Source organism: Argopecten irradians, chromosome 3 (assembly GCF_041381155.1).
Source record: "Argopecten irradians isolate NY chromosome 3, Ai_NY, whole genome shotgun sequence".
Taxonomy (NCBI): Eukaryota; Metazoa; Mollusca; class Bivalvia; order Pectinida; family Pectinidae; genus Argopecten; species Argopecten irradians.
Genome location: NC_091136.1, coordinates 54,539,331 through 54,567,021, shown reverse-complemented (window position 1 = coordinate 54,567,021; position 27,691 = coordinate 54,539,331). Strand labels below are relative to the sequence as shown.

General features: G+C 38.9%; 1 protein-coding gene across 3 annotated transcripts; it reads left to right on the top strand.

Annotated features, from left to right (window-relative positions):
- The first annotated feature begins 19 nt into the window (after positions 1–19).
- Positions 20–26,373, top strand: LOC138319102 (tryptophan--tRNA ligase, cytoplasmic-like). 3 transcript variants are annotated; one of them, XM_069262026.1, is made up of 8 exons: positions 20–286; positions 21,782–21,890; positions 22,118–22,237; positions 22,648–22,830; positions 23,066–23,279; positions 23,662–23,835; positions 25,167–25,307; positions 26,074–26,373. In XM_069262026.1, the coding sequence occupies exons 1-8, from the start codon at positions 166–168 to the stop codon at positions 26,254–26,256; spliced, it is 1,245 nt and encodes a 414-aa protein (XP_069118127.1). In that variant the 5' UTR covers positions 20–165; the 3' UTR covers positions 26,257–26,373. The 3 variants fall into 3 exon arrangements, with proteins under 3 accessions (XP_069118127.1, XP_069118125.1, XP_069118126.1); XM_069262024.1 differs by lacking the exon at positions 20–286 and adding an exon at positions 8,902–9,151; XM_069262025.1 differs by lacking the exon at positions 20–286 and adding an exon at positions 16,974–17,150.
- The last annotated feature ends 1,318 nt before the right edge of the window (positions 26,374–27,691 follow it).

Sequence of the window (27,691 nt, the reverse complement as noted above, 5' to 3'; positions counted from 1 at the left end):
AAACCGAAAGCTGAAATATTGCAATATTGTACGATGTACGCGACATATTTATTAACATGATATAGGAGTTTTACTTTTAAAAACCCTGATTGATACTTGAGATTTAAGTGTTTCAGCCTTATGTTAGGAACATTAACTGGAAAATAAGTGATCTAGGACTTAATAATGGCCACAGACGCAGAAAAGCTTGCCAAATTGTCCATGGAGGAAGGAAATGGAGATGTTGTAAACCCATGGAATGTGTCGAGTTCTTCACAGAAAGGCATTGACTACGATAAATTAATCAGTAAGTATTAATTCAAACATACGAACAAGCTGCATACATACATTTTATTGGAAGTACATGACATTGTACAAATGTACTGGGTAAATGGAGTAATGGACCATCCAGATGTCGCATGTATCATGCATGTACTAACTTAATGTAGTTTTATGTGTAGATATCTATGTATAATGGATTTAATGGAAAATAATGGACGCAGGCTAGAAGCCTCTATGTCCATATCATAAGACACAATATAAACTAATTATATTGTCACTGGTAAAGTTGTATAGAAGTGTATTGATTTTGGAGATACAGATTGTTTTATTAGAATGGTTATTAGTTTGGTAGAGATTGTGTATATATCTGTATGATGCGGGAACATAGATTAGTTATTGTCAAGTTAATTCTACTCGAGTTGCTTCCCTTTAGGTGTAGTACGTATATTGTTAAGGCTTAGCTAGCGCTGTAATGGTTCGGTTACTAGGACGTCTGATACAGGTTAACGCATCTCGCTCAGGTTCGTGGATAGCGCTCTGCCATTTAAACTCTATAGTTTGCATACACTGAAAGTCAGTTGTTTACAGGTAGTGGATTTTGGGTAGAGACATATATGGTCAATTTCGGTCAGTGTCGCATTGCGGACAAAAGCCTTGGTCCATATTAGGCATGATGCTGATCTATCAGGAGCACGTGCACACGTTTAAGGTTTAGATTGGTCAGTAGAATAATTTGGGAGTTAATGAATATTAATTGTTATTGAAGCGGTATAAAAAGAGGTGCGCGCTTTACTTATGAGAGTTTTTTTTCCTGTAGTTTTAGAAGTTAGTGGAAGTGCCGTTACTTTGTGAGGATGGACTTGTAAATACTTATGTGAAAATGGTGTGAAATGACTTGGCCAAGTGTGAATGTACGATCATGGAACAGTGTGAATTATTAACTGTGTTTTGAACTTGCTGTGGATTAATAAAAATGTGAACTTTATCTATTGTGTCAAGTAGTTTATCTCACCACATTTCATCCCAAAAAGAACTTCGAAAGAAGTCTCGTCATCGCTAACATGTAGGCGGCCGACGTTACACAAGTACTCAATAAAATTATTTATCAGTAATTATTATAGATATTGTCCTTCATATGGTTATCTAGCAGTATCTCAAAATCTTTAGTAGTCTCTGCATTAACGACAGACTCTGGTAGACAATTCCAGGTAACAACTACCCTAAACGTGAAAGAGTTTTTCCTTAGCTCCGTGTTGCAACGTTGTTTATACAGCTTAATTTTATGGCCTCGAGTTCTTTCGTTCGTATCATAAACAAATATGTTAGAGGTAACCCTCTCGTCAAATTTTTTGTTTACAATTTTAAAAACGTTTATTAAATCCCCTCTAATCCTGCGATGTTTAAGTGTTGGGAGTTTCAGTTTTTTTAATCGCTCTTCGTATGACAGATCTTTAAATCCTGGTAGAAGCTTGGTAGCTCTCCGTTGTACGTTTTCTATCATCTGACAGTCTTTAAGTTTATATGGGCTCCATGCACTGGCTGCATATTCCAAGTGCGGTCTTACCAGTGCCTTAAATAACTGTTTAAACATCGTTTCGTCCAGATATGTAAACGATCTTCTGATAATGCCGAGGACTGAGTTTGCTTTATTATAGAATTTTGAATATGGGTCCGAAAGTCCAAATTGGCATCTACCGTTACTCCTATGTCTTTTTGCTGACAATTTTTTCCAGTATGACTTCTCCAGATTGGTTCGCGAGATGATATGTTCTGTTATTATTTGGCGATCCCTTAACTTGCAGTACCTTGCATTTTTTGATGTCTATCACTTAGAAAATTTTCTACCCATTTAACAGTTCTTGTGCTGATTCCATAATTGTAGAGTTTGTGTATTAGACGGCGATGGGGTACCTTGTCAAACGCTTTCATAAAATCCATATAGATGACATCAATTTCTCCTCCCGTATCCAGCATATGCGTCCACTCATCTAGGACAATTAGCATTTGAAGTGTTGTTGATCTTCCGGGGAGAATTCTAATCTGAATTTTGCTGAATAAATTATTCAGTTGCATGTGTTGAACTATACTATCATGTATAAGTTTTTCCATTGTTTTAACGATGATGCTGGTGAGACTGACAGGTCGGTAGTTTCCGGGATTGGTTTTTGAATCCTTTTTGTATATGGCTGTAATATTTGCGTCCTTCCAAGACTGGGGTAGTTTACCTTCAGATAGGGATTTGTTGAAGATTATCGAAATTTGTGTACATAGAAGGTTGTGGAGTTGTTTTAGGGCTTTCGGGTGCATCCCGTCGGGTCCTGGTGATTTGTTAGCTCACCTGGTCCAAAGAACCGAGGTGAGCTTATGGGATATACCGCAGCGTCCGGCGTCCGTCGTCCGGCGTCCGGCGTCCGTCAACAATCGACTTCTTCTCCATAACTGCTGGTCGGATTTCAACAAAATTTGACTAGTAGCATCCTTATGGGCTACTAACTGAAAATTGTACAAATGATGGGGCTGACCCCCCAGGGGCCTGAGGGGCGGGGTCAAAAGGGGTCAATTTGGCTATTTCCATATAAACGACTTCTTCTCTGAAACCAAGCATGGGATAGCACCCATAATGCAGTGGTAGCATCCTTATAGGGTGGGGATTCAAAATTGTACAAATGATGGGGCTGACCCCCGGGGGGCCTGATGGGAGGGGTCAAATGGGGTCAATTTGGCTATTTCCATATAAACGACTTCTTCTCTGAAACTAAGCATGAGATAGCACTCATAATGCAATTGTAGTATCGTTATAGGGTGGGGATTCAAAATTTAAATGATGGGGCTGACCCCCGGGGGGCCTGATGGGCGGGGTCAAAAGGGGCCAATTTGGCTATTTCCATATAAACGACTTCTTCTCTGAAACTAAGCATGGTATAGCACCCATAATGCAATGGTAGCATCCTTATAGGGTGGGAATTCAAAATTGCGCAAATGATAGGGCTGACTCCCCGGGGGTCTGAGGGGCGGTGTCAAAAGCGGTCAATTTGGCTATTTCCATATAAATGACTTCTTCTCTGAAACTAAGCATGGTATAGCACCCATTATGCAATGGTAGCATCCTTATAGGGTGGGGATTCCAAATTGTGCAAATGAGGGGCTGACCCCCCCGGGGGCCTGAGGGTGGGGTCAAAAGGGGCCAAATTGGCTATTTCCATATAAACGACTTCTTCTCTGAAACTAAGCATGGTATAGCACCCATAATGCAATGGTAGCATCCTTATAGTGTTGGGATTCCAAATTGTGCAAATGATGGGGCTGACCCCCCGGGGGCCTGGGGGGCGGGGTCAAAAGGGGTCAATTTGGCTATTTCCATATAAACGACTCCTTCTCTGAAACTAAGAATGGAAGAGCACTTATAATGCAATGGTAGCATCCTTATAGGGTTGGGATTTGAAATTGTACAAATGATAGGGCTTACCCCCTGGCCTTAAACGGCAATATATGCGAGGTCAAAAAGGTCAATTAGGCTACTATTTTCATATAAATTACTTTGTCTCTGAACCTATGTATTAGATAGCATATTTGTATGGTATCAATAGCATCATTGTATGGTTGTGATTCAAAATTAAACTTTGGGAGTCAATTTTGCTTATTTTTCTAATTGTGAGAGTCTTGTGATAATTACTAACAAAAAACCAGGTGAGCGATACAGGCCCTCTGGGCCTCTTGTCAGTATCTAAATTGAAAAATAGTTTCTTAATTACGACTTCATTGATTGTTGTGTCTTGAAATACTTGACTCAAAGGTCTAGCTGTGAACGAAGGTAGTTCCCCGGGAGGTTCGTTAGTAAATACACTGGTGAAGAAATTAACCAATACTTCTGCCTTATCCAAATCACTTGTTGCTACTTGTGTTTGATCTCCGTTCAGTCCCTTTAGGTCCGAAATCCCCGATCTCATTTTTCTCTTAGCATTTATATATTTCCAGAATCGTTTAGGTTGATGTTTAGCGGTAAGTGCAATCTCCTTTTCCATCTCCTTTTTTGCCTTCCGGAGTTCCCATTTATCTTGGTTTCTGAGTTTAGCATACTCCTTATATCGATCTTGTGTTTTCGTTTCCATAAACCTTGTCCATGCGCGATGCTTTTTGTTAATTTTATTCGTAAGGTCCCTGTTTAAAGCCAGGCCGTTTTTTATATTTGTGGATGCGCTCTTCCTTTTTGGAATATGCTTATCTGCTATATTATGAAAAATACGAAGAAAGGTGTTGTAAGCATCTTCAATATCTAGGTTAGACAAGGTTTCGTCCCAGTCCACTTCCCGTAGTTCCTTCTTCATGTTGGTATAGTCTCCTTTGCGGAAGTTATAATCTGGTGGAACATTTTGGGATTCCGTTTTGCGGAATGCGTATTTAAAATATATAAGGACGTGATCACTGTTCCCTATAGGGCTATCATAAGTAATATCATTTACCATCCCTTCTTCGTTACTTAATATTAAATCAAGGATGTTTACCTCGTTTCCCTCTCGGACGCGGGTGCATTTATTGGAATGTTGATGGAGGTAGTTGTCCCTTAAGAGCTCTATAAAGTTTTCTCCTTGTCTATCTCCCCTTGATATCCATGTGCTCCAATCAATACTTGGGAAGTTAAAATCACCAAATATTAAAGATGCTCCACCGCCGACATAGCATAAATGATATTCATTATTTGAACAATAATTGGTGTATTATCGTGTTTATATATGTCTAATTAACACAAAAATAATATAAAATAATTTATTTTGCCTTTGGTGCATGCGCAATCAGTACTTCATTCCATAAAGGATATAGTGCCACAGAATTTTTTCGGGATGCAATTAATTATTTTTCATAATTTTAACTTGAAGTAAAATTAGATGCTCATACTTTCCAATGTTGGTAATGGTGTAAAATAAGTAACTTTTGTAACTGAAGGAAAATATTAAATCGTCTTCTCCTGTTTTTTATAGTGAAAAAATACCATTTGTCGGCGGTGGAGCATCTTTAACAAGCGTGAAAACTCTTTATCTGCCAAAACTTTGTTAATTAGATTATGTAACTCATCATTGTTATCCTTATCGGAATTAGGACTCCTATAGATACAGCCGCGATCAACACTTTTCCGTTATCTGGCGATGTAAGTTTAACCCAGACGCTCTCTTTAAAGCTGGTTTTAATGCTCATTTCCACTGGTTTAAGGCCATCCTTGATATATATACCTATCCCACGGTGTCGATTAGGGTCGTTCTCGTTAGGGCTGGATCAATATATCGATATACCGATACGTATGACTATCGGTTTTCAGAAGCGTATCGAATATCGATACGCAAACAGGCTGTATATCGCTGTATCGTTTTAACAACTCAACCTACTGTTTTTATAATAGAAAGAGGAAATTCCAAACAAAAGTTATTCTTAAACATCATTCAAGTAAGAGCATTTCAATCAAAGGAAGTGTTTAAAGCATCTGTGCGTCCTAGATGGATTAGAAATGTCTTTTCATAGCTAAGAATACAAATTGACAGAAATAAATCAACACAGATGGTGAACCAAATAAGATGTTTGGTAGGTTTTTTGCCAGGTTATAGAATGTTTTATCAAAATTGTCTTTTATTGTCACAATATTCAAAACACAATGGTCAACTGAATTTGAAAAAAGAGGTCCAGTATATCGTCAATACCTATCGTGTATTGTTTCAGTGTATTGTCAATACGTATCGTATCGTTTTAGACCTTCCAATACCCAGCCCTATTTCTCATTGATGAAGAGTTCATATCCGGGAATATTTAGCTCTGCTTTGCTTGGTAAAAATATGTAATTTTTAGGGTAGATTTCAGTTATACCTATAACATCTGTACCGCTCTCGTTCTCTTGAACCCTTAGTTTTAATTCATCTAGTTTGTTTAGAAGACTGTCGGCGTTTGTGTAGCAGCAGCCCAGACTATCCTTTAGTTTTCTCCCCGAGTTTTCTTTTTGATCTCCACAATTTTTTTGTTCCATGGAGGACCTTTTACTCTGTGGGTGAAACCCTCAGTTTCAGTATCGTTCCGTTTTTTTGCTTCCTCTCTTAGTACAGCTTCCTCTTCTCTCTCTGTTTTTGTCAGATCGTTGCTAATCCGAATTGAATATGTATAGACATATGAAGAAGAACAACTTAAATATAAACACTCTCTCACTCTCCTCATTTCTTCCATGTGTGAGATGTGTAAGGATATGAATGATTATGACTGTGATGATTTCTCCCATGTGTGAGATATGTAAGGGTGTAAATGATTATGACGGTGATGATTTCTCCCATGTGTGAGATATGTAAGGGTGTAAATGATTATGACGGTGATGATTTCTCCCATGTGTGAGATATGTAAGGGTGTAAATGATTATGACTGTGATGATTTCTCCCATGTGTGAGATATGTAAGGGTGTAAATGATTATGACTGTGATGATTTCTCCCATGTGTGAGATATGTAAGGGTGTAAATGATTATGACTGTGATGATTTCTCCCATGTGTGAGATATGTATGGGTGTAAATGATATGACTGTGATGATTTCTCCCATGTGTGAGATATTTAAGGGTGTAAATGATTATGACTGTAATGATTTCTCCCATGTGTGAGATATGTAAGGGTGTAAATGATTATGACTGTAATGATTTCTCCCATGTGTGAGATATGTAAGGGTGTAAATGATTATGACTGTAATGATTTCTCCCATGTGTGAGATATGTAAGGGTGTAAATGATTATGACTGTAATGATTTCTCCCATGTGTGAGATATGTAAGGGTGTAAATGATTATGACTGTAATGATTTCTCCCATGTGTGAGATATGTAAGGGTGTAAATGATTATGACTGTAATGATTTCTCCCATGTGTGAGATATGTAAGGGTGTAAATGATTATGACTGTGATGATTTCTCCCATGTGTGAGATATGTAAGGGTGTAAATGATTATGACTGTGATGATTTCTCCCATGTGTGAGATATGTAAGGGTGTAAATGATTATGACGGTGATGATTTCTCCCATGTGTGAGATATGTAAGGGTGTAAATGATTATGACTGTAATGATTTCTCCCATGTGTGAGATATGTAAGGGTGTAAATGATTATGACGGTGATGATTTCTCCCATGTGTGAGATATTTAAGGGTGTAAATGATTATGACTGTGATGATTTCTCCCATGTTGTGAGTATGTAAGGGTGTAAATGATTATGACGTGTGATTTCCCATGTGTGAGATATGTAGGGTGAAATGATTATGACGGTGATGATTTCTCCCATGTGTGAGATATGTAAGGGTGTAAATGATTATGACTGTGATGATTTCTCCCATGTGTGAGATATGTAAGGGTGTAAATGATTATGACTGTATGATTTCTCCCATGTGTGAGATATGTAAGGGTGTAAATGATTATGACGGTGATGATTTCTCCCATGTGTGAGATATGTAAGGGTGTAAATGATTATGACGGTGATGATTTCTCCCATGTGTGAGATATGTAAGGGTGTAAATGATTATGACGGTGATGATTTTCTCCCATGTGTGAGATATGTAAGGGTGTAAATGATTATGACGGTGATGATTTCTCCCATGTGTGAGATATGTAAGGGTGTAAATGATTATGACGGTGATGATTTCTCCCATGTGTGAGATATGTAAGGGTGTAAATGATTATGACGGTGATGATTTCTCCCATGTGTGAGATATGTAAGGGTGTAAATGATTATGACGGTGATGATTTCTCCCATGTGTGAGATATGTAAGGGTGTAAATGATTATGACTGTGATGATTTCTCCCATGTGTGAGATATGTAAGGGTGTAAATGATTATGACGGTGATGATTTCTCCCATGTATGAGATATTTAAGGGTGTAAATGATTATGACTGTAATGATTTCTCCCATGTGTGAGATATGTAAGGGTGTAAATGATTATGACTGTAATGATTTCTCCCATGTGTGAGATATGTAAGGGTGTAAATGATTATGACGGTGATGATTTCTCCCATGTGTGAGATATTTAAGGGTGTAAATGATTATGACTGTGATGATTTCTCCCATGTGTGAGATATGTAAGGGTGTAAATGATTATGACGGTGATGATTTCTCCCATGTGTGAGATATTTAAGGGTGTAAATGATTATGACTGTAATGATTTCTCCCATGTGTGAGATATGTAAGGGTGTAAATGATTATGACGGTGATGATTTCTCCCAATGACATGGGAAACCAGTATAAAATGAAAGTAAGATTTTGGAGGTTTTATCAAAGCAGTTAGCTGTCTTAAAAGATATTTTTTACCATCTTGAAATACCATATGATTGTATATTATATGACTGTATGCATTCTCATCCCCGTTTACAAAATATTCTACATATTAAAAAAGACAAGCAAAAGAAGAATATTGAGAGAAAAACTTATTTAGTGATACTCAACAGTACATAAAAACAAAAAAGAAAGAACAAATTCCATGGTATTTGAATATACTCAAATATAGAATTTGGTATTTCCTTATCAATGTTCTATATAAAGTTGCCAGTTATGTAGTTGAAAGCTATAAATGTTTTAAATCTTTGATTATGTCATCAATCACTTTGATCATATCGCCAACTTGGTAAGGTCCTCTTCACTGATAAACCAATGTACCTATATGGCCGAGGCTGCTATGGCTGATCAACATCCCGCGGAGGAGGAGGCTATAGTTGTACCTAAGGCCGAGGCTGGTATAGTTGATCAACATCCCGCGGAGGAGGAGGCTCTAGTTGAGGGGGATATGTTGGTGACTGGACGGACACATAGAGACAGTAATGTAGATGATGATATTGTGACTCCACATTTTGTTGAAATCAAGTCTAAAACTGGTGTTGATCGCCAAAAACTTATAGGTAAAGCAAATTTTTAACTGTTTCTAGATAACAGATCATTGTCATTTAGTACTGTTTTAGATAACACTATCTGGAATGTAATACATGTATGTAGTTAATATCACTTGGAATGTCTGTATGTACCTTGTATGTGAGCTTTGTAAAAACAAAATAATGAGGATCATTTCAATAAGTGTGTAATGAGAAAAGAATAACTTCAGTGAACCATGCCATTATTAGCTCACCTGGCCAGAAGGGCCGGTGAGCTTAATTATGTCATGGCGCGGCGTCCGTCGTCCGTCCGTCCCTATGTCCCTCCGTCCCTCCGTCAACATTTCCTTTAATTTGCTACTAGTCATAGAGTTCTGCATGGATTGTAACCAAATTTGGCCAGAAATATCAGTGGGAGAAGGGGAACAGAACTTGTATAATTTTTTGATCTGACACCCCGGGGGCAGAAGGGGCAGGGCCCATTAGGGGAAATAGAGGTAAATCCTTTAAATTGCTACTAGTCCTAGAGTTCTGCATGGATTGTAACCAAATTTGACCACAAACATCATTGGGTGAAGGGGAACAGAGCTTGTATAAGTTTTGGATCTGACACCCTGGGGGCAGGAGGGGCGGGGCCCAATAGGGGAAATAGAGGTAAATCCTTTAAATTGCTACTAGTCCTAGGGTTCTGCATTGATTGTAACCATATTTGGCCACCAAACATCACTGGGTGAAGGGGAACAGAGTTTGTATAAATTTTGGCTCTGACCCCCCGGGGGCAGGAGGGGCGGGGCCCAATAGACGAAATAGAGGTAAATCCTTTAAATCACTACTTGTCCTAGAGTTCTGCATGGATTGTAACCAAATTTGGTCAGAAACATCATTTGGCGATTGTATAAGTTTTGGCTCTGACCCCCCAGGGGCAGGAGGGGCGGGGCCCAATAGGGAAAATAAAGTAACCAAATTTGGCCAAAAACATCATTGGTTGAAGGGGAACAGTGTTTGTATAAATTTTAGCTCTGACCCCCCAGGGGCAGGAGGGGCGGGGCCCAATAGGGGAAATAGAGGTAAATCCTAATAAATTGCTACTTGTCCTAGAGTTCTGCATGGATTGTAACCAAATTTGGTCAGAAACATCATTGGGGGAAGGGGAACCACTGGGTGGAGGAGTGGCGGGGCCCAATAGGGGAAATAGAGGTAAATCCTTTAAATCGCTACTTGTATTAGGGTTCAGCATGGATTGTAACCAAATTAGGCCATAAACATCATTTGGGAAAGGGTAACAGAGTTTGTATAAGTTTTGGCTCTGACCCCCCAGGGCCAGGAAGGATGAGGCCCAATAGGGGAAATAGAGTAGAGGTAAATCCTTTAAATCGCTACTTGTCCTAGAGTTCTTCAGTGATTGTAACCAAATTTGGTCAGAAACATCATTTGGTGAAGGGGAACAGAGCTTGTATATATAAGTTTTGGCTCTGACCCCCAGGGGGCAGGAAGGGCGGGGCCCAATAGGGGAAATAGAGGTTAATCCTTTGAATTGCTACTTGTCCTAGGGTTCTGCATGGATTGTAACCAAATTTGGCCAGAAACATCCTTTGGGGAAGGGGATTAGATTGTGGATAAATTTTGGCTCTGACTCCCTAGGGGGCATGAGGGGCAGGGCCCAATTAGGGACATAGAGGTGAATCCAGTAAATTGCTATTTGTCATTGAGTTCTTCAAGGATTGTAACCGAATTTGGTCAGAAACATCTTTGGGGGAAGGGGATTAGAGTTTGTATAAATTTTAGCTCTGACCCCCTTGGGGGAAGGATGTGTGGGGCTTGATTTACTATATAACAGGTAGTTGCCTATTTAAAGTATAAGCAACAGAATATTGGCTCTTCGACTCAGGGACTATACCTCGCCAGACAACACTATAGGAGAACAGTTCCCTCTGGAAAGGGCCATAATAGATTTAGTACGTCATATGACATTCATTATGACGTCATATATTTGGTCGCATGCTCATTCCCAGGGGAATATACTTTGGTATAGTTCCCGTAGTCAGGTATAGTCTCCCGTAGTTAAGCAGGTTTGATAAATATGATAAACAATATACACTTGTTGAGGAACCTTTATTTCTACTATGTTTTATGAGAAAATTTAATTTAAGTTAGTTTACCCATGTTTGTCCCCATCCCACATGCCCCTGGTGGGAATGAAGACCAGATATTAAATTCAGTTTTTAGCTCACCTGGCCCGAAGGGCCGGTGAGCTTATGTCATGGCGCGGCGTCCGTCGTCCGTCCGTCCGTCCGTCAACATTTCCTTTAAATCGCTACTAGTCATAGAGTTCTGCATGGATTGTAACCAAATTTGGCCACAAACATCCTTGGGGGAGGGGGAACAGAACTTGTATAAATTTTGGCTCTGACCCCCCCCGGGGGCAGGAGGGGCGTGGCCCAATAGGGGTAATAGAGGTAAATCCTTTAAATCGCTTCTTGTCATAGAGCTCTGAATGGAATGTAACCAAATTTGGCCACAAACATCCTTTGGGGAAGGGGAACAGAACTTGTATAAATTTTGGCTCTGGTCCCCCGGGGGCAGGAGGGGCGGGGCCCAATAGGGGTAATAGAGGTAAATCCTTTAAATCGCTACTAGTCATAGAGTTCTACATGAATTGTAACCAAATTCGACCACAAACATCCTTGGGGGAAGGGGAACAGAACTTGTATAAATTTTGACTCTGGTTCCCCTGGGGGCAGGAGGGGCGGGGCCCAATAGGGGAAATAGAGGTAAATCCTTTAAATCGCTACTAGTCATAGAGTTCTGAATGGAATGTAACCAAATTTGGCCACAAACATCCTTGGGGGAAGGGGAACAGAACTTGTATAAATTTTGGCTCTGGTCCCCCGGGGGCAGGAGGGGCGGGGCCCAATAGGGGAAATAGAGGTAAATCCTTTAAATCGCTACTAGTCATAGAGTTCTGAATGGAATGTAACCAAATTTGGCCACAAACATCCTTGGGGGAAGGGGAACAGAACTTGTATAAATTTTGGCTCTGATCCCCCGGGGGCAGGAGGGGCGGGGCCCAATAGGGGAAATAGAGGTAAATCCTTTAAATCGCTACTTGTCGTAGAGTTCTGAATGGAATGTAACCAAATTTGGCCACAAACATCCTTGGGGGAAGGGGAACAGAACTTGTATAAATTTTGGCTCTGACCCCCCGGGGGCAGGAGGGGCGGGGCCCAATAGGGGTAATAGAGGTAAATCCTTTAAATCGCTTCTTGTCATAGAGCTCTGAATGGAATGTAACCAAATTTGGCCACAAACATCCTTTGGGGAAGGGGAACAGAACTTGTATAAATTTTGGCCCTGGTCCTCCGGGGGCAGGAGGGGCGGGGCCCAATAGGGGAAATAGAGGTAAATCCTTTAAATCGCTACTTGTAATAGAGTTCTACATGAATTGTAACCAAAATCTGCCACAAACATCCTTGGGGGAAGGGGAACAGAACTTGGGTAAATTTTGACTCTGGTCCCCAGGGGGCAGGAGGGGCGGGGCCCAATAGGGGTAATAGAGGTAAATCCTTTAAATCGCTACTCGTCATAGAGTTCTGAATGGAATGTAACCAAATTTGGCCACAAACATCCTTGGGGGAGGGGGAACAGACCTTGTATAAATTTTGGCTCTGACCCCCTGGGGGCAGGAGGGGCGGGGCCCAATAGGGGAAATAGAGGTAAATCCTTTAAATCTCTACTTGTCCTAGAGCTCTACATGAATTGTAACCAAATTTGGCCAAAAACATCCTTGGGGGAAGAGGAACAGAACTTGTATAAATTTTGGCTCTGATCCCCCGGGGGCAGGAGGGGCAGGGCCCAATAGGGGTAATAGAGGTAAATCCTTTAAATCGCTACTTGTCATAGAGTTCTGAATGGAATGTAACCAAATTTGGCCACAAACATCCTTTGGGGAAGGGGAACAGAACTTGTATAAATTTTGGCTCTGGTCCCCCGGGGGCAGGAGGGGCAGGGCCCAATAGGGGTAATAGAGGTAAATCCTTTAAATCGCTACTAGTCATAGAGTTCTGAATGGAATGTAACCAAATTTGGCCACAGACATCCTTTGGGGAAGGGGAACAGAACTTGTATAAATTTTGGCTCTGACCCCCCGGGGGCAGGAGGGGCGGGGCCCAATAGGGGAAATAGAGGTAAATCCTTTAAATCGCTACTAGTCATAGAGTTCTTCATGGTTTGTAACCAAATTTGGCAACAAAACATCCTTGGGGAAGGGGAACAGAACTTGTATAAATTTTGGCTCTGGCCCCCCGAGGGCAGGACGGGTGGGGCCCAATAGGGGAAATAGAGGTAAATCCTATAAATCACTTCTTGTCCTAGAGTTTTGTTTGGATTGTGACCAAATTTGGCCATAAACATCCTTGGAAGAAGGGGAACAGAACTTGTATAAATTTTGGCTCTGGTCCCCCGGGGGCAGGAGGGGCGGGGCCCAATAGGGGAAATAGAGGTAAATCCTTTAAATCGCTACTAGTCATAGAGTTCTGAATGGAATGTAACTAAATTTGGCCACAAACATCCTTGGGGGAAGGGGAACAGAACTTGTATAAATTTTGGCTCTGATCCCCCGGGGGCAAGAGGGGCGGGGCCCAATAGGGGAAATAGAGGTAAATCCTTTAAATCGCTACTTGTCATAGAGTTCTGAATGGAATGTAACTAAATTTGGCCACAAACATCCTTGGGGGAAGGGGAACAGAACTTGTATAAATTTTGGCTCTGACCCCCCGGGGGCAGGAGGGGCGGGGCCCAATAGGGGTAATAGAGGTAAATCCTTTAAATCGCTTCTTGTCATAGAGCTCTGAATGGAATGTAACCAAATTTGGCCACAAACATCCTTTGGGGAAGGGGAACAGAACTTAAATAAATTTTGGCTCTGGTCCTCCAGGGGCAGGAGGGGCGGGGCCCAATAGGGGAAATAGAGGTAAATCCTTTAAATCGCTATTTGTAATAGAGTTCTACATGAATTGTAACCAAAATCTGCCACAAACATCCTTGGGGGAAGGGGAACAGAACTTGGGTAAATTTTGACTCTGGTCCCCAGGGGGCAGGAGGGGCGGGGCCCAATAGGGGTAATAGAGGTAAATCCTTTAAATCGCTACTAGTCATAGAGTTCTGAATGGAATGTAACCAAATTTGGCCACAAACATCCTTGGGGGAGGGGGAACAGACCTTGTATAAATTTTGGCTCTGACTCCCTGGGGGCATGAGGGGCGGGGCCCAATAGGGGAAATAGAGGTAAATCCTTTAAATCTCTACTTGTCCTAGAGCTCTACATGAATTGTAACCAAATTTGGCCAAAAAAATCCTTGGGGGAAGAGGAACAGAACTTGTATAAATTTTGGCTCTGATCCCCCAGGGGCAGGAGGGGCGGGGCCCAATAGGGGAAATAGAGGTAAATCCTTTAAATCACTACTTGTCATAGAGTTCTGAATGGAATGTAACCAAATTTGGCCACAAACATCCTTTGGGGAAGGGGAACAGAACTTGTATAAATTTTGGCTCTGGTCCCCCGGGGGCAGGAGGGGTAGGGCCCAATAGGGGTTATAGAGGTAAATCCTTTAAATCGCTACTAGTCATAGAGTTCTGAATGGAATGTAACCAAATTTGGCCACAAACATCCTTTGGGGAAGGGGAACAGAACTTGTATAAATTTTGGCTCTGGTCCCCCGGGGGCAGGAGGGGCAGGGCCCAATAGGGGAAATAGAGGTAAATCCTTTAAATCGCTACTAGTCATAGAGTTCTGCATGGATTGTAACCAAATTTGGCCACAAACATCCTTGGGGGAAGGGGAACAGAACTTGTATAAGTTTTGACTCTGGCCCCCCGAGGGTAGGACGGGTGGGGCCCAATAGGGGAAATAGAGGTAAATCCTATAAATCACTTCTTGTCCTAGAGTTTTGTTTGGATTGTGACCAAATTTGGCCATAAACATCCTTGGAAGAAGGGGAACAGAACTTGTATAAATTTTGGCTCTGACCCCCTGGGGGCGGGAGGGGTGGGGCCCAATAGGGGATTTAGAGGTTAATATTAAAATTCCTTCAGAAAAGAAACAATGAACCTGTATTCAGAACATTACTTGGCATTACAAACCAGGTGAGCGATACAGGCCCTCTGGGCCTCTTGTTATTAGGTCACCAGAGATTAAGCCAAAATCACTGAACCAAGTTCATTGAAATTTTCCAGAATCCTTTGATGACCAAGTGTCAATCAAAATTGTGAACCATATGGTCCCCAACACGCAGTGGCCTGTGGGGTGTGGCCAAAATGGTCAAAATGACATTATATTCATTTAGCTAGTGGTTAAGGTGTCTAACAATGTTCTACTATTTATTGGGGCACTGATTTGAAGGCCTGTTTTGGATAGTAGGCCAGACAGGTTATCGCTGAAGGCTAATGATTTCCTCCTCACCGAAACCCAAGCATATTTCAAAATGGCCATATAGCTGTTCAATATTATCTCTTGTACAATAACATGCACATGGATTGTTTCTTACATTTTTCAGTTGGGTAAAAATATGCCTATGACGTTCTGGATATTTGTATGATACCTGGAAGATCTATTTATAAAATCTTGAGATTCGTGGAAAAGGTCAATGTCTGTAGTGCTAAAGGGTGATGCAATCACACCATATAGCCCTTGGCATGCTGACTTGAAGGTATTCCAAATTCTTGGAAATATACTCAATAGCTATGACTCACTGCTATTTTGTAGTTCTGTGGTTCAATATGGAGTGTGTGAATGTTTGTAGTCTTGACTTATGTGTAAATATTATTGTGTTTGTATGATGCAACAACCAGTCATAATGATATATCACACAAGTGTGCTTATCTTCACTTAAGATTGATAAGCAGGCTTATTTATCATCCAGTCAACATGAAATATCTCTTTGATATGATATCAAAATAGCTGAGACAATCAGACATCATGCATACATAACAGCAACCTTACTTGGTATATCTTGCTATCTGATTACAAAAAACAAAACAAAAAAATGGATGCAGTTTAAGTTACTGCATGTCTACCTATATATTGGAATAAGGTAAAAAAAAAAGAATACATGTGTTATTTTAGTAATTTTTGATATATACACATATCATCAGACAATAGCATTAGCCAGTAAATAGCACACTTCATGTTTGATTTTTTTTTCATTGTGAACAAAGCAAGAAACATGAGTTTCTTTGTCCATGTATAAATTAAGTTCCTGTAACCATAATCTAATAGTTTATAAGACAATATAATACCAAGAATTGGGGAGTATACTGCTTTGTTTTACTGACAATTTATGGAAAATATGGCATTGCTCCAGCTTGAGATCAATGTAAAGTATATATGAAATGAAAGTAGCTTTTTATAAGCTATACAAATCATCTATCAGGTATTCTGGTTATTATAGGGAGTTGCTGATGGTTAAGAAAGTGAAAGTTGATATACAATATAGTGTTAGATACACTTACAAATTAATTAGTTAGTTGGTGTAAACCAGCAACACTAAATTCTAAATGATATTAACCTGGGGCTGTCTCTGGTGACATATGATGAATGGTTCTATTTATAAGCTATATATTATGTGGTACTGATTCAAAATGGCATTGGTCCAGAACTCTAAGCAATACAAATTACATGTGAAGTGAAAGCAGTCTCTATGCAGACTACACAAAATAGTTTTTCCTGGAAATTCTATTTTTTGTAATATATAAAATGAAAGTACGTCCACACATGGTGAGTAATGCATTCTAAGTAAACAATGATGCAACACTAGAAATCCCTCATGACCTGGCACTATATATAAGTGGCCCATTACCTGGTATAACTTAGATCTCTGAAGTTGGACGACTACACTCTCAAGCATGGCTTCGACAGATCAGGTACCAGACATTGAACAGCCTGATCAAAAGGCTACAGAGGAGGAGGATGAAGTTACTCCCTGGACAGTGTCTAGTAAATCTGAAAAGGGTATCAACTATGACAAGCTTATTGGTAGGTGTTTTACACATTACCGGATAACTCATGTCATGATTCATTTTGTCTAGTTCAAAGACGCATGCACAATCAAATGATCAACCCATGGCTGCATGGTGAGCTGAAACTTCATTGTTAAAAGTCTTATCTTACCAAAAGGCATTTGTAAACACAATTTAAAATTTTGCAAACCAATGCCATGATTATTTTTGATAAGGGGATTATAACTTATAGTAGCTGGTAGCTATCTTTATACACTGTAGGAGGACTACTGCAGCCTGCCCTCCCGATATCACATACCAACTTCTCTATAAGGAACATAATTTGTCCTAGTGTGAAGCATTGAATCTATGACACATCTCCTGTAAATACCTCTGCATGTACACTTTATTACTTTCGCCTTGCAATAACTGCCATAATATGATAGGCCACTAGCTATATATAGTCAACCAATTTACTATTGGATGTTATTTTACTGTGTCTTATGTAAACATGACATAAGTGTCTGGTCAGCCAGTTTACTATTGAATGTTATTTTACTGTCTCTAAGACATAAGTGTCTTGTTCTGCTGTACCTGTAACATTGTTGAAATAGCCTTGCAATAAGCTTATTTGATGTTTCAAGCCATTTAACTAAATTTTGCTTCTTGTAGCTTTGGTAGAATTTGCTTGTTATGCTATACCTTATAGACCTGTGACACAGTTCACACTATGATATATGTTAGGTTATTTTAGATTTATAACATGGAGTTAATACAAAATTTATCAAAAACATTTTCAAAGTTAATCAATGAAATGTCTGTTGCATCTTGCCATTGATAGTTTTGTCATTTTATTGGATGTATTGAAAGTTTTAGTTCTAGTTGCCTTCTGTTATCAATACTTTTGGTCTTTTCTGATGATCACCATCTTGATGGAGTCCTAGAAGGACAAACAGTCCCAATCTCTTTTACAGTAATGCAATGCTTCAAGATAAGGGTAAGTGTATTACTCAGCCCCATGGTTTGAGGTAACAGGTGGTCGACACAGCTGGTGTATTGTTTAGTCCCTGTGGTTTGAGATAACAGGTGGTCGACACTGCTGGTGTATTGTTTAGTCCCTGTGGTTTGAGATAACAGGTGGTCGACACTGCTGGTGTATTGTTTAGTCCCTGTGGTTTGAGATAACAGGTGTTCGACACTGGTGGTGTATTGTTTAGTCCCTGTGGTTTGAGATAACAGGTGGTCGACACTGCTGGTGTATTGTTTAGTCCCTGTGGTTTGAGATATCAGGTGGTTGACACAGCTGGTGTATTGTTTAGTCCCTGTGGTTTGAGATAACAGGTGGTCGACACAGCTGGTGTATTGTTTAGTCCCTGTGGTTTGAGATAACAGGTGGTCGACACTGCTGGTGTATTGTTTAGTCCCTGTGGTTTGAGATAACAGGTGGTCGACACTGCTGGTGTATTGTTTAGTCCCTGTGGTTTGAGATAACAGGTGGTCTACACTGCTGGTGTATTGTTTAGCCCCTGTGGTTTGAGATCACAGGTGGTCGACACTGCTGGTGTATTGTTTAGCCCCTGTGGTTTGAGATCACAGGTGGTCGACACTGCTGGTGTATTGTTTAGTCCCTGTGGTTTGAGATCACAGGTGGTCGACACTGCTGGTGTATTGTTTATTCCCTGTGGTTTGAGATAACAGGTGGTCGACACTGCTGATGTATTGTTTAGTCCCTGTGGTTTGAGATAACAGGTGGTCGACACTGCTGGTGTATTGTTTAGTCCCTGTGGTTTGAGATAACAGGTGGTCGACACTGCTGGTGTATTGTTTAGTCCCTGTGGTTTGAGATAACAGGTGGTCGACACTGCTGGTGTATTGTTTAGTCCCTGTGGTTTGAGATAACAGGTGGTCGACATTGCTGGTGTATTGTTTAGTCCCTGTAGATTGAGATAACAGGTGGTCGACACTGCTGGTGTATTGTTTAGTCCCTATGGTTTGAGATAACAGGTGGTCGACACTGCTGGTGTATTGTTTAGTCCCTGTGGTTTGAGATAACAGGTGGTCGACACTGCTGGTGTATTGTATTAGTTTATTCCCTGTGGTTTGAGATAACAGGTGGTCGACACTGCTGGTGTATTGTTTAGTCCCTGTGGTTTGAGATAACAGGTGGTCGACACTGCTGGTGTATTGTTTAGTCCCTGTGGTTTGAGATAACAGGTGGTCTACACTGCTGGTGTATTATTTAGTCCCTGTGGTTTGAGATAACAGGTGGTCGACACTGCTGGTGTATTGTTTAGTCCCTGTGGTTTGAGATAACAGGTGGTCGACACTGCTGGTGTATTGTTTATTCCCTGTGGTTTGAGATAACAGGTGGTCGACATTGCTGGTGTATTGTTTAGTCCCTGTGGTTTGAGATAACAGGTGGTCGACACTGCTGGTGTATTGTTTAGTCCCTGTGGTTTGAGATAACAGGTGGTCCACACTGCTGGTGTATTGTTTAGTCCCTGTGGTTTGAGATAACAGGTGGTCCACATTGCTGGTGTATTGTTTAGTCCCTTTGGTTTGAGATAAAAGGTGGTCCACACTGCTGGTGTATTGTTTTGTCCCTATGGTTTGCTATAGTTGTGCTGTTAGTCAGATTCTTCAAATAATGAAATTCAGAAATTACATACTGGTATGTGCTTGAGGTTCTTGAAGATTTAAGTAGATTTTTATAGTTCAAAATTCCATAGCCTTCTGAATCTTTCAATGCAATGTTTTGCTTTTTGTTGGAACTATTTCTAATTTGTTATCTTTTTGGTTCTCATCATCACCGAATGCTCGAGTTCTAGAAAGATGAAATGGCTGTATTGCATAGTACAGTTTTACAGGTGCTTTATATCTTTTGTGCAATCCTCCTTTAGGAAAGAAACACTAAAGGTCTGCCATTGATGCCATTAATGTGTCACTGATACTAGGTGACATTAAAAAAAAAGAACATTAGTATGCATTATTTATCATTCCCAGTTAATATCATGAATATGGTATTAAAAATATACCTATACAGTACTTAACAATTTTATACTGTTAAAATTTGCATGCAGCACAGGAACCATGTCTTTCATAACCATCAAGTATAATTATACATATTAATTAAGTATGGCCTTGTGCCAGAGTTGTTTAAGATTTTGTTGTAATAGACATGTGATTTGTACACATTGGTTTATGGATTTTATTAATGATAGATATTGGTTAGGTGTATACAGCTCCACGAATTTATACATGTGTTGTGTCCTTGTTTATCATATTTCATTTTTTGAAGTCTGTGAAGCATAAAGTTATAACATGTACACTTTAGGTGGTACTTAACTTATGACTGCGGTGTACTTTGATTACACATATTCTTAGTAGTCCTCATGTGAAGTCTGTCTGAAAATAAACAAAAGAAAATGTACAGAGGCTATTATTAGTCAAAGATAGACATTGACAGTTCGCCACAACCAGCTGTCAATCAAACTACTTGTAACTGCATTTTGTATTGTGTTTGCTATGACATTTTCTATGACATTGAATATGTGCATGTGCGTGTGCAAGCATGAGGCGTGGCTACATACTACCGGACGATTGATCAATTATGGAAATTACAGTCACCATATTTTGTAAATATATACGTATACTAAAGGTCACAATTCACTGGAGATATGCACACTTTGGGCTACCTAAGCCTACCTTCATTGTAAATGGTAATACAATATGATTGCCAGTATCTTCATTGTTACCTGTAGAGTGAACTGGTATGTTGTGTAGTGATGTGTGTAAAAAGAAGGAACAATGGACAATGTTAGCGCCCCAATATTAGCCTCATTATTCTGTATATGTTAGCGCCCTAATGTTAGCCTCATTATTCTGTATATGTAAGCGCCCCAATATTAGCCTCATTATTCTGTATATGTTAGCGCCCCAATATTAGCCTCATTATTCTGTATATGTTAGCGCCCTAATATTAGCCTCATTATTCTGTATATGTAAGCGCCCCAATATTAGCCTCATTATTCTGTATATGTTAGCGCCCCAATATTAGCCTCATTATTCTGTATAGCGCCCCAATATTAGCCACATAGCAATACAAACACTGTTACTAAAACCAACATTTTTGCAGTCACTTAATTTCAATTTTCATACCTATAGTGACCTTTTCACAGCAATGTACTTTTGTGATTTATAGCCATGATTCTATTTTAAATATACTCAGAACATATTCACAGCAGTTTATTTGGCAATTTAATATTGTTCAACTTCTCAAAATGTGCAAAATTATTGCACATGGAACTAAGTAGGTTTTCAATAAAAGGTCCTAAAACAACACACTAAGGATCAATGGTAGGGGGATGTAGCATTGTTAGGCTTGATATTTTTTGTTAGAATTATGTCAGACCTGTAACCCCTGACCAATTTCTGTCTGTTCTGACTCTATAGACATGTATGCATACATGGTCCCATATAGCCATCAACACCTTCACTGATCCTATAGGTGGGTTCATGTTGATGTACCTGGTATGATAACCTTTGCCACCTTTCAGTGAAGTATCTATTTACACAATGGGGTTACTTTGGACCATTACAGTTTTTGAGCTAACCATGGACCCTATTACCTTTAAATCTTTTGTAACTTGATTGTTATCTTTTTTACAGATAGATTTGGGAGTTCTAAAATTGATGATGCCCTGCTCAAAAGGATTGAGAAAGTCACAGGCAAGCCTGTCCATCATCTGTTACGGAGAGGCATTTTCTTCTCGCACAGGTATGGTACTGGTCACAATGGTCAGCTGATGGACACATTAAATGTTAATATTGTCATTATAGTAAAGGTATCTTTCATTGTTACAGGAGTCAAGTGAATAGGTTAAGGTCATTGTTGACTTTACTGTTTTTCTTATCGAGCTGTACAGAGCTTGAAGCTGTAATGTTAAGATGTACGTAATTAGTTATGTCCATTAGCTATATATAAAATGTTGATTTAATCTTCAGAGAAATGGACCTGATCCTGACAACAGTTGAGCAGGGAAAGCCTTTCTACCTGTACACAGGGAGGGGTCCTTCATCAGAGGCCATGCATCTCGGACATCTCATCCCCTTTATATTTACTAAGTGAGTATCCTACTTAAATATGTATGAATTCAAATAAACCAACTTTCATTCGTGGCTACTAAATTTCACAATTTTTATTTTGAAACAAAATTGCAAAAATTAACATTTGCTGATTTAGAAATTGAATTGGAGTTCCTTTCAATATAAATGGTGTAGATATTAATTCATGGAGATAAACCTTCGTGAATTTATTATAAAAGTTAGCTCTCTTTGCTGTAAATGTATTTAAGTGACCTTTTGTGATATACTGTAACCAATGGTAACAGTTTGTTTGTCAAATTGAAGCAAAGGAATAGTAAAATGAAACTGATAACGGTGCTGAATTTTTCATGTTTTAACATGATTGATGACTAGCTATTATATGAAGGGTGTTATCTTGTTGATAATTATTGTTTACACCTGTAAAAAAGGTGGCTGCAGGACACGTTTGACGTACCTCTGGTCATCCAGATGACCGACGATGAGAAGTTTCTGTGGAAGGATCTGACTATTGACGAAGCCAACAGACTCGCCCATGAAAATGCAAAAGACATCATTGCCTGTGGCTTCGACATTGAAAAGACCTTTATCTTCAGTGATGTAGAATATATCTCGTAAGTTGTTGTCTGACTCCACCAATAAGTTCCTATAAACATATCAAACATAACTGTTGGAACGTTACTATCATTGATGTTGGATTAGTAAAGTGCAGGTTCAGGTATAAGCAATCTTTTTAATGAAGAAAATGCAGATATTGAGAATATCAAGACTCCCCATTCCCTTTCAGCTAAAACATACTTGATTTCTTTATTTTGCAACTGAAGTACCATTAAATTGTTTCTTTTACAGCTCCTGTCCAGACTTCTACAAGTACATGTGTCGTATTCAGAAAGGTGTAACATTCAACCAAGTCAAGGGTATATTTGGCTTTACCGAGAGTGACTGTATCGGCAAAATCTCCTTCCCTGCTATCCAGGCTGCACCAAGCTTTAGTGGAGCTTTCCCTATGATCTTTAACAAGAAACAAGATATACAATGTCTTATCCCATGTGCAATAGACCAGGTATGGTGTACATGATATAAAATATCTATGTTTAATGTGACTCTGCTAATCATTTTATCATGTTATATGTTTAACATGGGGTAACCCTGTTTACCCTGAAATAAATTTGTTCCAATGAAAGTTGGAATAAAGTCATTTACACATTGGGGGTAGCAACATCTTGTAACTTGGACTTTAATCTTTACAAGCTGAGTTAATCATCTTTCGTCTATAACTATTCACTTCACTCTTATTTACCAATAAACAACTCCTAGATGGTTATTTGTGTTCCCTATGAGATTACAGCTCAGATACACTTTGTATTTGCTTAATCGTATGGCTAAATGGATAGGAATTTCATTGACTTTAATCAAAATAGTTGACAATGTAAATATGTTTACAGGATCCGTACTTTAGGATGACCCGTGACGTGGCTCCAAAGCTCGGCTGTAAGAAGCCAGCACTGTTACACTCAACGTTCTTCCCTGCCCTCCAGGGAGCCCAGAGTAAGATGAGCGCCAGTGATCCCACCTCCTCCATTTTCCTCACTGACACAGACAAACAAATCAAGGACAAGGTATGACACCGAAAATGAGATATCTCAAGGCAGTTGTGTGGTATTGTGATCTGATCCTTCTGAAAATGAGATATCTCAAGGCAGTTATGTGGCATTGTGATCTGATCCTTCTGAAAATGAGATATTTCAAGGCAGTTATGTGGCATTGTGATCTGATCCTTCTAAAAATGAGATATTTCAAGGCAGTTATGTGGCATTGTGATCTGATCCTTCTGAAAATGAGATATTTCAAGGCAGTTATGTGGCATTGTGATCTGATCCTTCTAAAAATGAGATATTTCAAGGCAGTTATGTGGCATTGTGATTTATGGCAGTTATGTGGCATTGTGATCTGATCCTTCTGAAAATGAGATATTTCAAGACAGTTATGTGGCATTGTGATCTGATCCTTCTAAAAATGAGATATTTCAAGGCAGTTATGTGGCATTGTGATTTGATCCTTCTGAAAATGAGATATTTCAAGGCAGTTATGTGGCATTGTGATCTGATTCTTCTGAAAATGAGATATTTCAAGACAGTTATGTGGCATTGTGATCTGATCATTCTAAAAATGAGATATTTCAAGGCAGTTATGTGGTATTGTGATCTGACCATTCTAAAAATGAGATATTTCAAGGCAGTTATGTGGCATTGTGATCTGATCATTCTAAAAATGAGATATTTCAAGGCAGTTATGTGTGCATTGTGATCTGATGATCATTATTTTCATTTTATGTTGGCATTGAATAACTGATCAGTATATTTATCATATTTGATTTCTTACTTGATCATCTGTGGTTTAAACCTGTAGTTTACACACTGATAACCTGTAGTTTATACACTGATAACTGTAGTTTATACACTGATAACTGTAGTTTACAATATGATTTAACCTGTACTGTTTTACACACACGATAACCTGTAGTTTATACACTGATAACCTGTAGTTTACACACTGATAACCTGTAGTTTACACACAGATAACCTGTAGTTTACACACCGATAACCTGTAGGTTACACACCGATAACCTGTAGTTTACACAATGATAACCTGTAGTTTACACAATGATAACCTGTAGTTTACACACAGATAACCTGTAGGTTACACACCGATAACCTATAGTTTACACACTGATAACCTGTAGTTTACACACGGATAACCTGTAGTTTACACAATGATAACCTGTAGTTTACACAATGATAACCTGTAGTTTACACAATGATAACCTGTAGTTTATACACTGATAACCTTTAGTTTACACATTGATAACCTTTAATTTTAGACTGATAACCTGTAGATTATACACTGATAATGTTTTACGTGTTTTAATGTGTGTGGTTTCTCTGTTTAGATCAACAAATACGCCTACTCTGGTGGCGGTAGTACAGTAGAGGAACACAAGGAGAAGGGAGGCGACTGTTCTGTTGATGTGGCCTTCCAGTATATGAAATTCTTCTCTGAAGACGATGAACGTCTGGCACAGATAGAAAAGGTATGTGTGACTTGGAATGTTGTTTATCAATATCCAACCAGTCATAGAATATGCCAAGGAAAAAATATTGCGTTTTATACATAAATCTTTGTATGAGATCCACAAATTTATTGACATAAAAAACTGTGCTGACATATTAAATACATTTATAAGTCCACTGTCATCAGATGGTGGACTATTCAAATAGCCTTTTGTCTGTCGGCCGAGGTCTGTCGTCTGTCCGTTAACAATTCTTGTTACTGCTATTTCTAAGAAAGTGCAGAAGAGATCTTTCTCAAATTTCACATGTAGGTTCCGCTGGAGTCCCAGTTGTGCATATTGCATTTTCAACAGTTTCGATCAGTTTCAACAAGATGGCTGCCAGGCCACCATCTTGGATTTTGATAATTAAAGTTTGTTACCGCTATTTTTCAAACAATACTGAAGGGATCATTCTCAAATTTCATATGTAGGTTCCCCCTTGGCCTTAGTTGAGCATGCCTATTGCATTTTGGGACCGATCGGTCAACAAGATGGCCGACAGGCCACCATCTTGAATTTTGAAAGTTGAAGTTTGAAAAGAGAGAAAAGATCTCTCTTTCAATTGCCAGACATAGATCCACCTATGGTGGGCACCAAGATCCCTCTGGGATCTGCACAAAGATCCCTCTAGGATCTCTTGTATCTCACATCAATTATATGGCAAATGCCACCAAATAAATTACAATTTTGTTTTATTTCTTTACCCAGTTTCTTTTTTATGGTTTAATGTGCTTTTTTTCCCAAGGATTACACAAGTGGAGAACTTCTGACTGGCTATCTTAAGAAGGAACTGATTGGGGTGCTCCAGAAACTAGTTGGGGAACACAGAGAAAGGAGGGCAAAGGTCACTGATGAATTAGTGCGTGAATTTATGACACCACGAAAATTGAAGTTTGACTATGGGACAGATCAACAGGCCAAAAAATAAATAAGTTAAATTATTCATAGACATTTCATTTTAGTAAGTTATCAATTTGACCAGCATTGCACTTTATCAATATGCAGAATTATATTACATCTATATAGATGTCAGCGGCTGAGCCTGTATTGGAATCTGCTGGTTAACAAATGGCTTCCTGGTGTGATTAACTTTCTGTGTAACTTTGGTGTTAGGGTGATCTTCGGATGAACTGTTTTTCATTTACATATTTCCGCTTTATAAAAAAGAAACATAGAGAAACAAACAAAAAATATAGATATATATTTCTGTTTTCTAGTACATATTTCTTGGCTTTAAGTGTTTAAATGAGCATAGGTACTTTTCCAGACTTTAATTTTGTCACAAATTCTAAATCTTAATCAAGCAATAAAAACTGCTGAACCCCATTGTACTTTATAGCTGATACAATCCGGTGTATCCTAGGGGTCAACAATCCGGTGTATCCTAGGGGTCAACCTATGGGTCAACACAGAAATACACAAAGTTCAAATGAACAAATCATTGACTCTTTCTTAATTAGCTGAACACTGTGATACTTACCTCACTCTCTTCCAATCTTAAATTTTAGTATGTCATTCAATAATTCTCAGTCAAGGGTTTTGCATTTAAAACACTCAATTATATTGTGCAGTTGAATATAAGGGTATCCCACAAACTGCCAGTATTTTTAATATCTATTGATAAGATAATAAATATTTATTGTTAACAAACAACACACTCCATTTATAGTTAATGGTATTTACCACTTTATAATACAGCTTATTAAATATTTTTCAAAGTGAAAATATCATGAAACATTTACATTGTAATGTCACTCCTGTATTTTGATGTAAACTCTTCAAGTTTCTATATCAAATTAGTAGTATATAATAATACAGAGATTTACCCTGGGTACACTAGAAATACAGTTTCTGTATCTATAAAGTGAAGCTTTTCTCAAATTGAAATCACTGAACTAATTGTTAAATTAATCATGGAATTTAATAAAACAATGAATGAACTAGAATAGTTGTTTATTATTGTTTACATTATAGTATATTTTGTTTTAACTTAATGAACATGAATAAATTATGGTCATCAACAAATTGGTAGTCTCTGATCACTTGGCATGCTGCAGATCCATCAATTAATCTAGGTATCACTTGTTTATATTAAGATGATGTTTGATTGTTTGGTATAGTAAATGTTCAAAATTCAGAAAGAAGAAATGTTTAAGCCTCTTATTTATTGAGAAGTACTTGTAAATACTACCGTATATCCTGCTATATTCGCTGGCATGTTTTTGGGATCTTATGTTTTTATCCTGATCTTTTAGATGCAATCATTGTTTATATCCTGATAGTCAAACACAAACAAACAAACAAATCCTAAAGTTGTTTGAAAGGTATGTATAGAAAAATAATTCCAAGAAATCTCTAGAGGA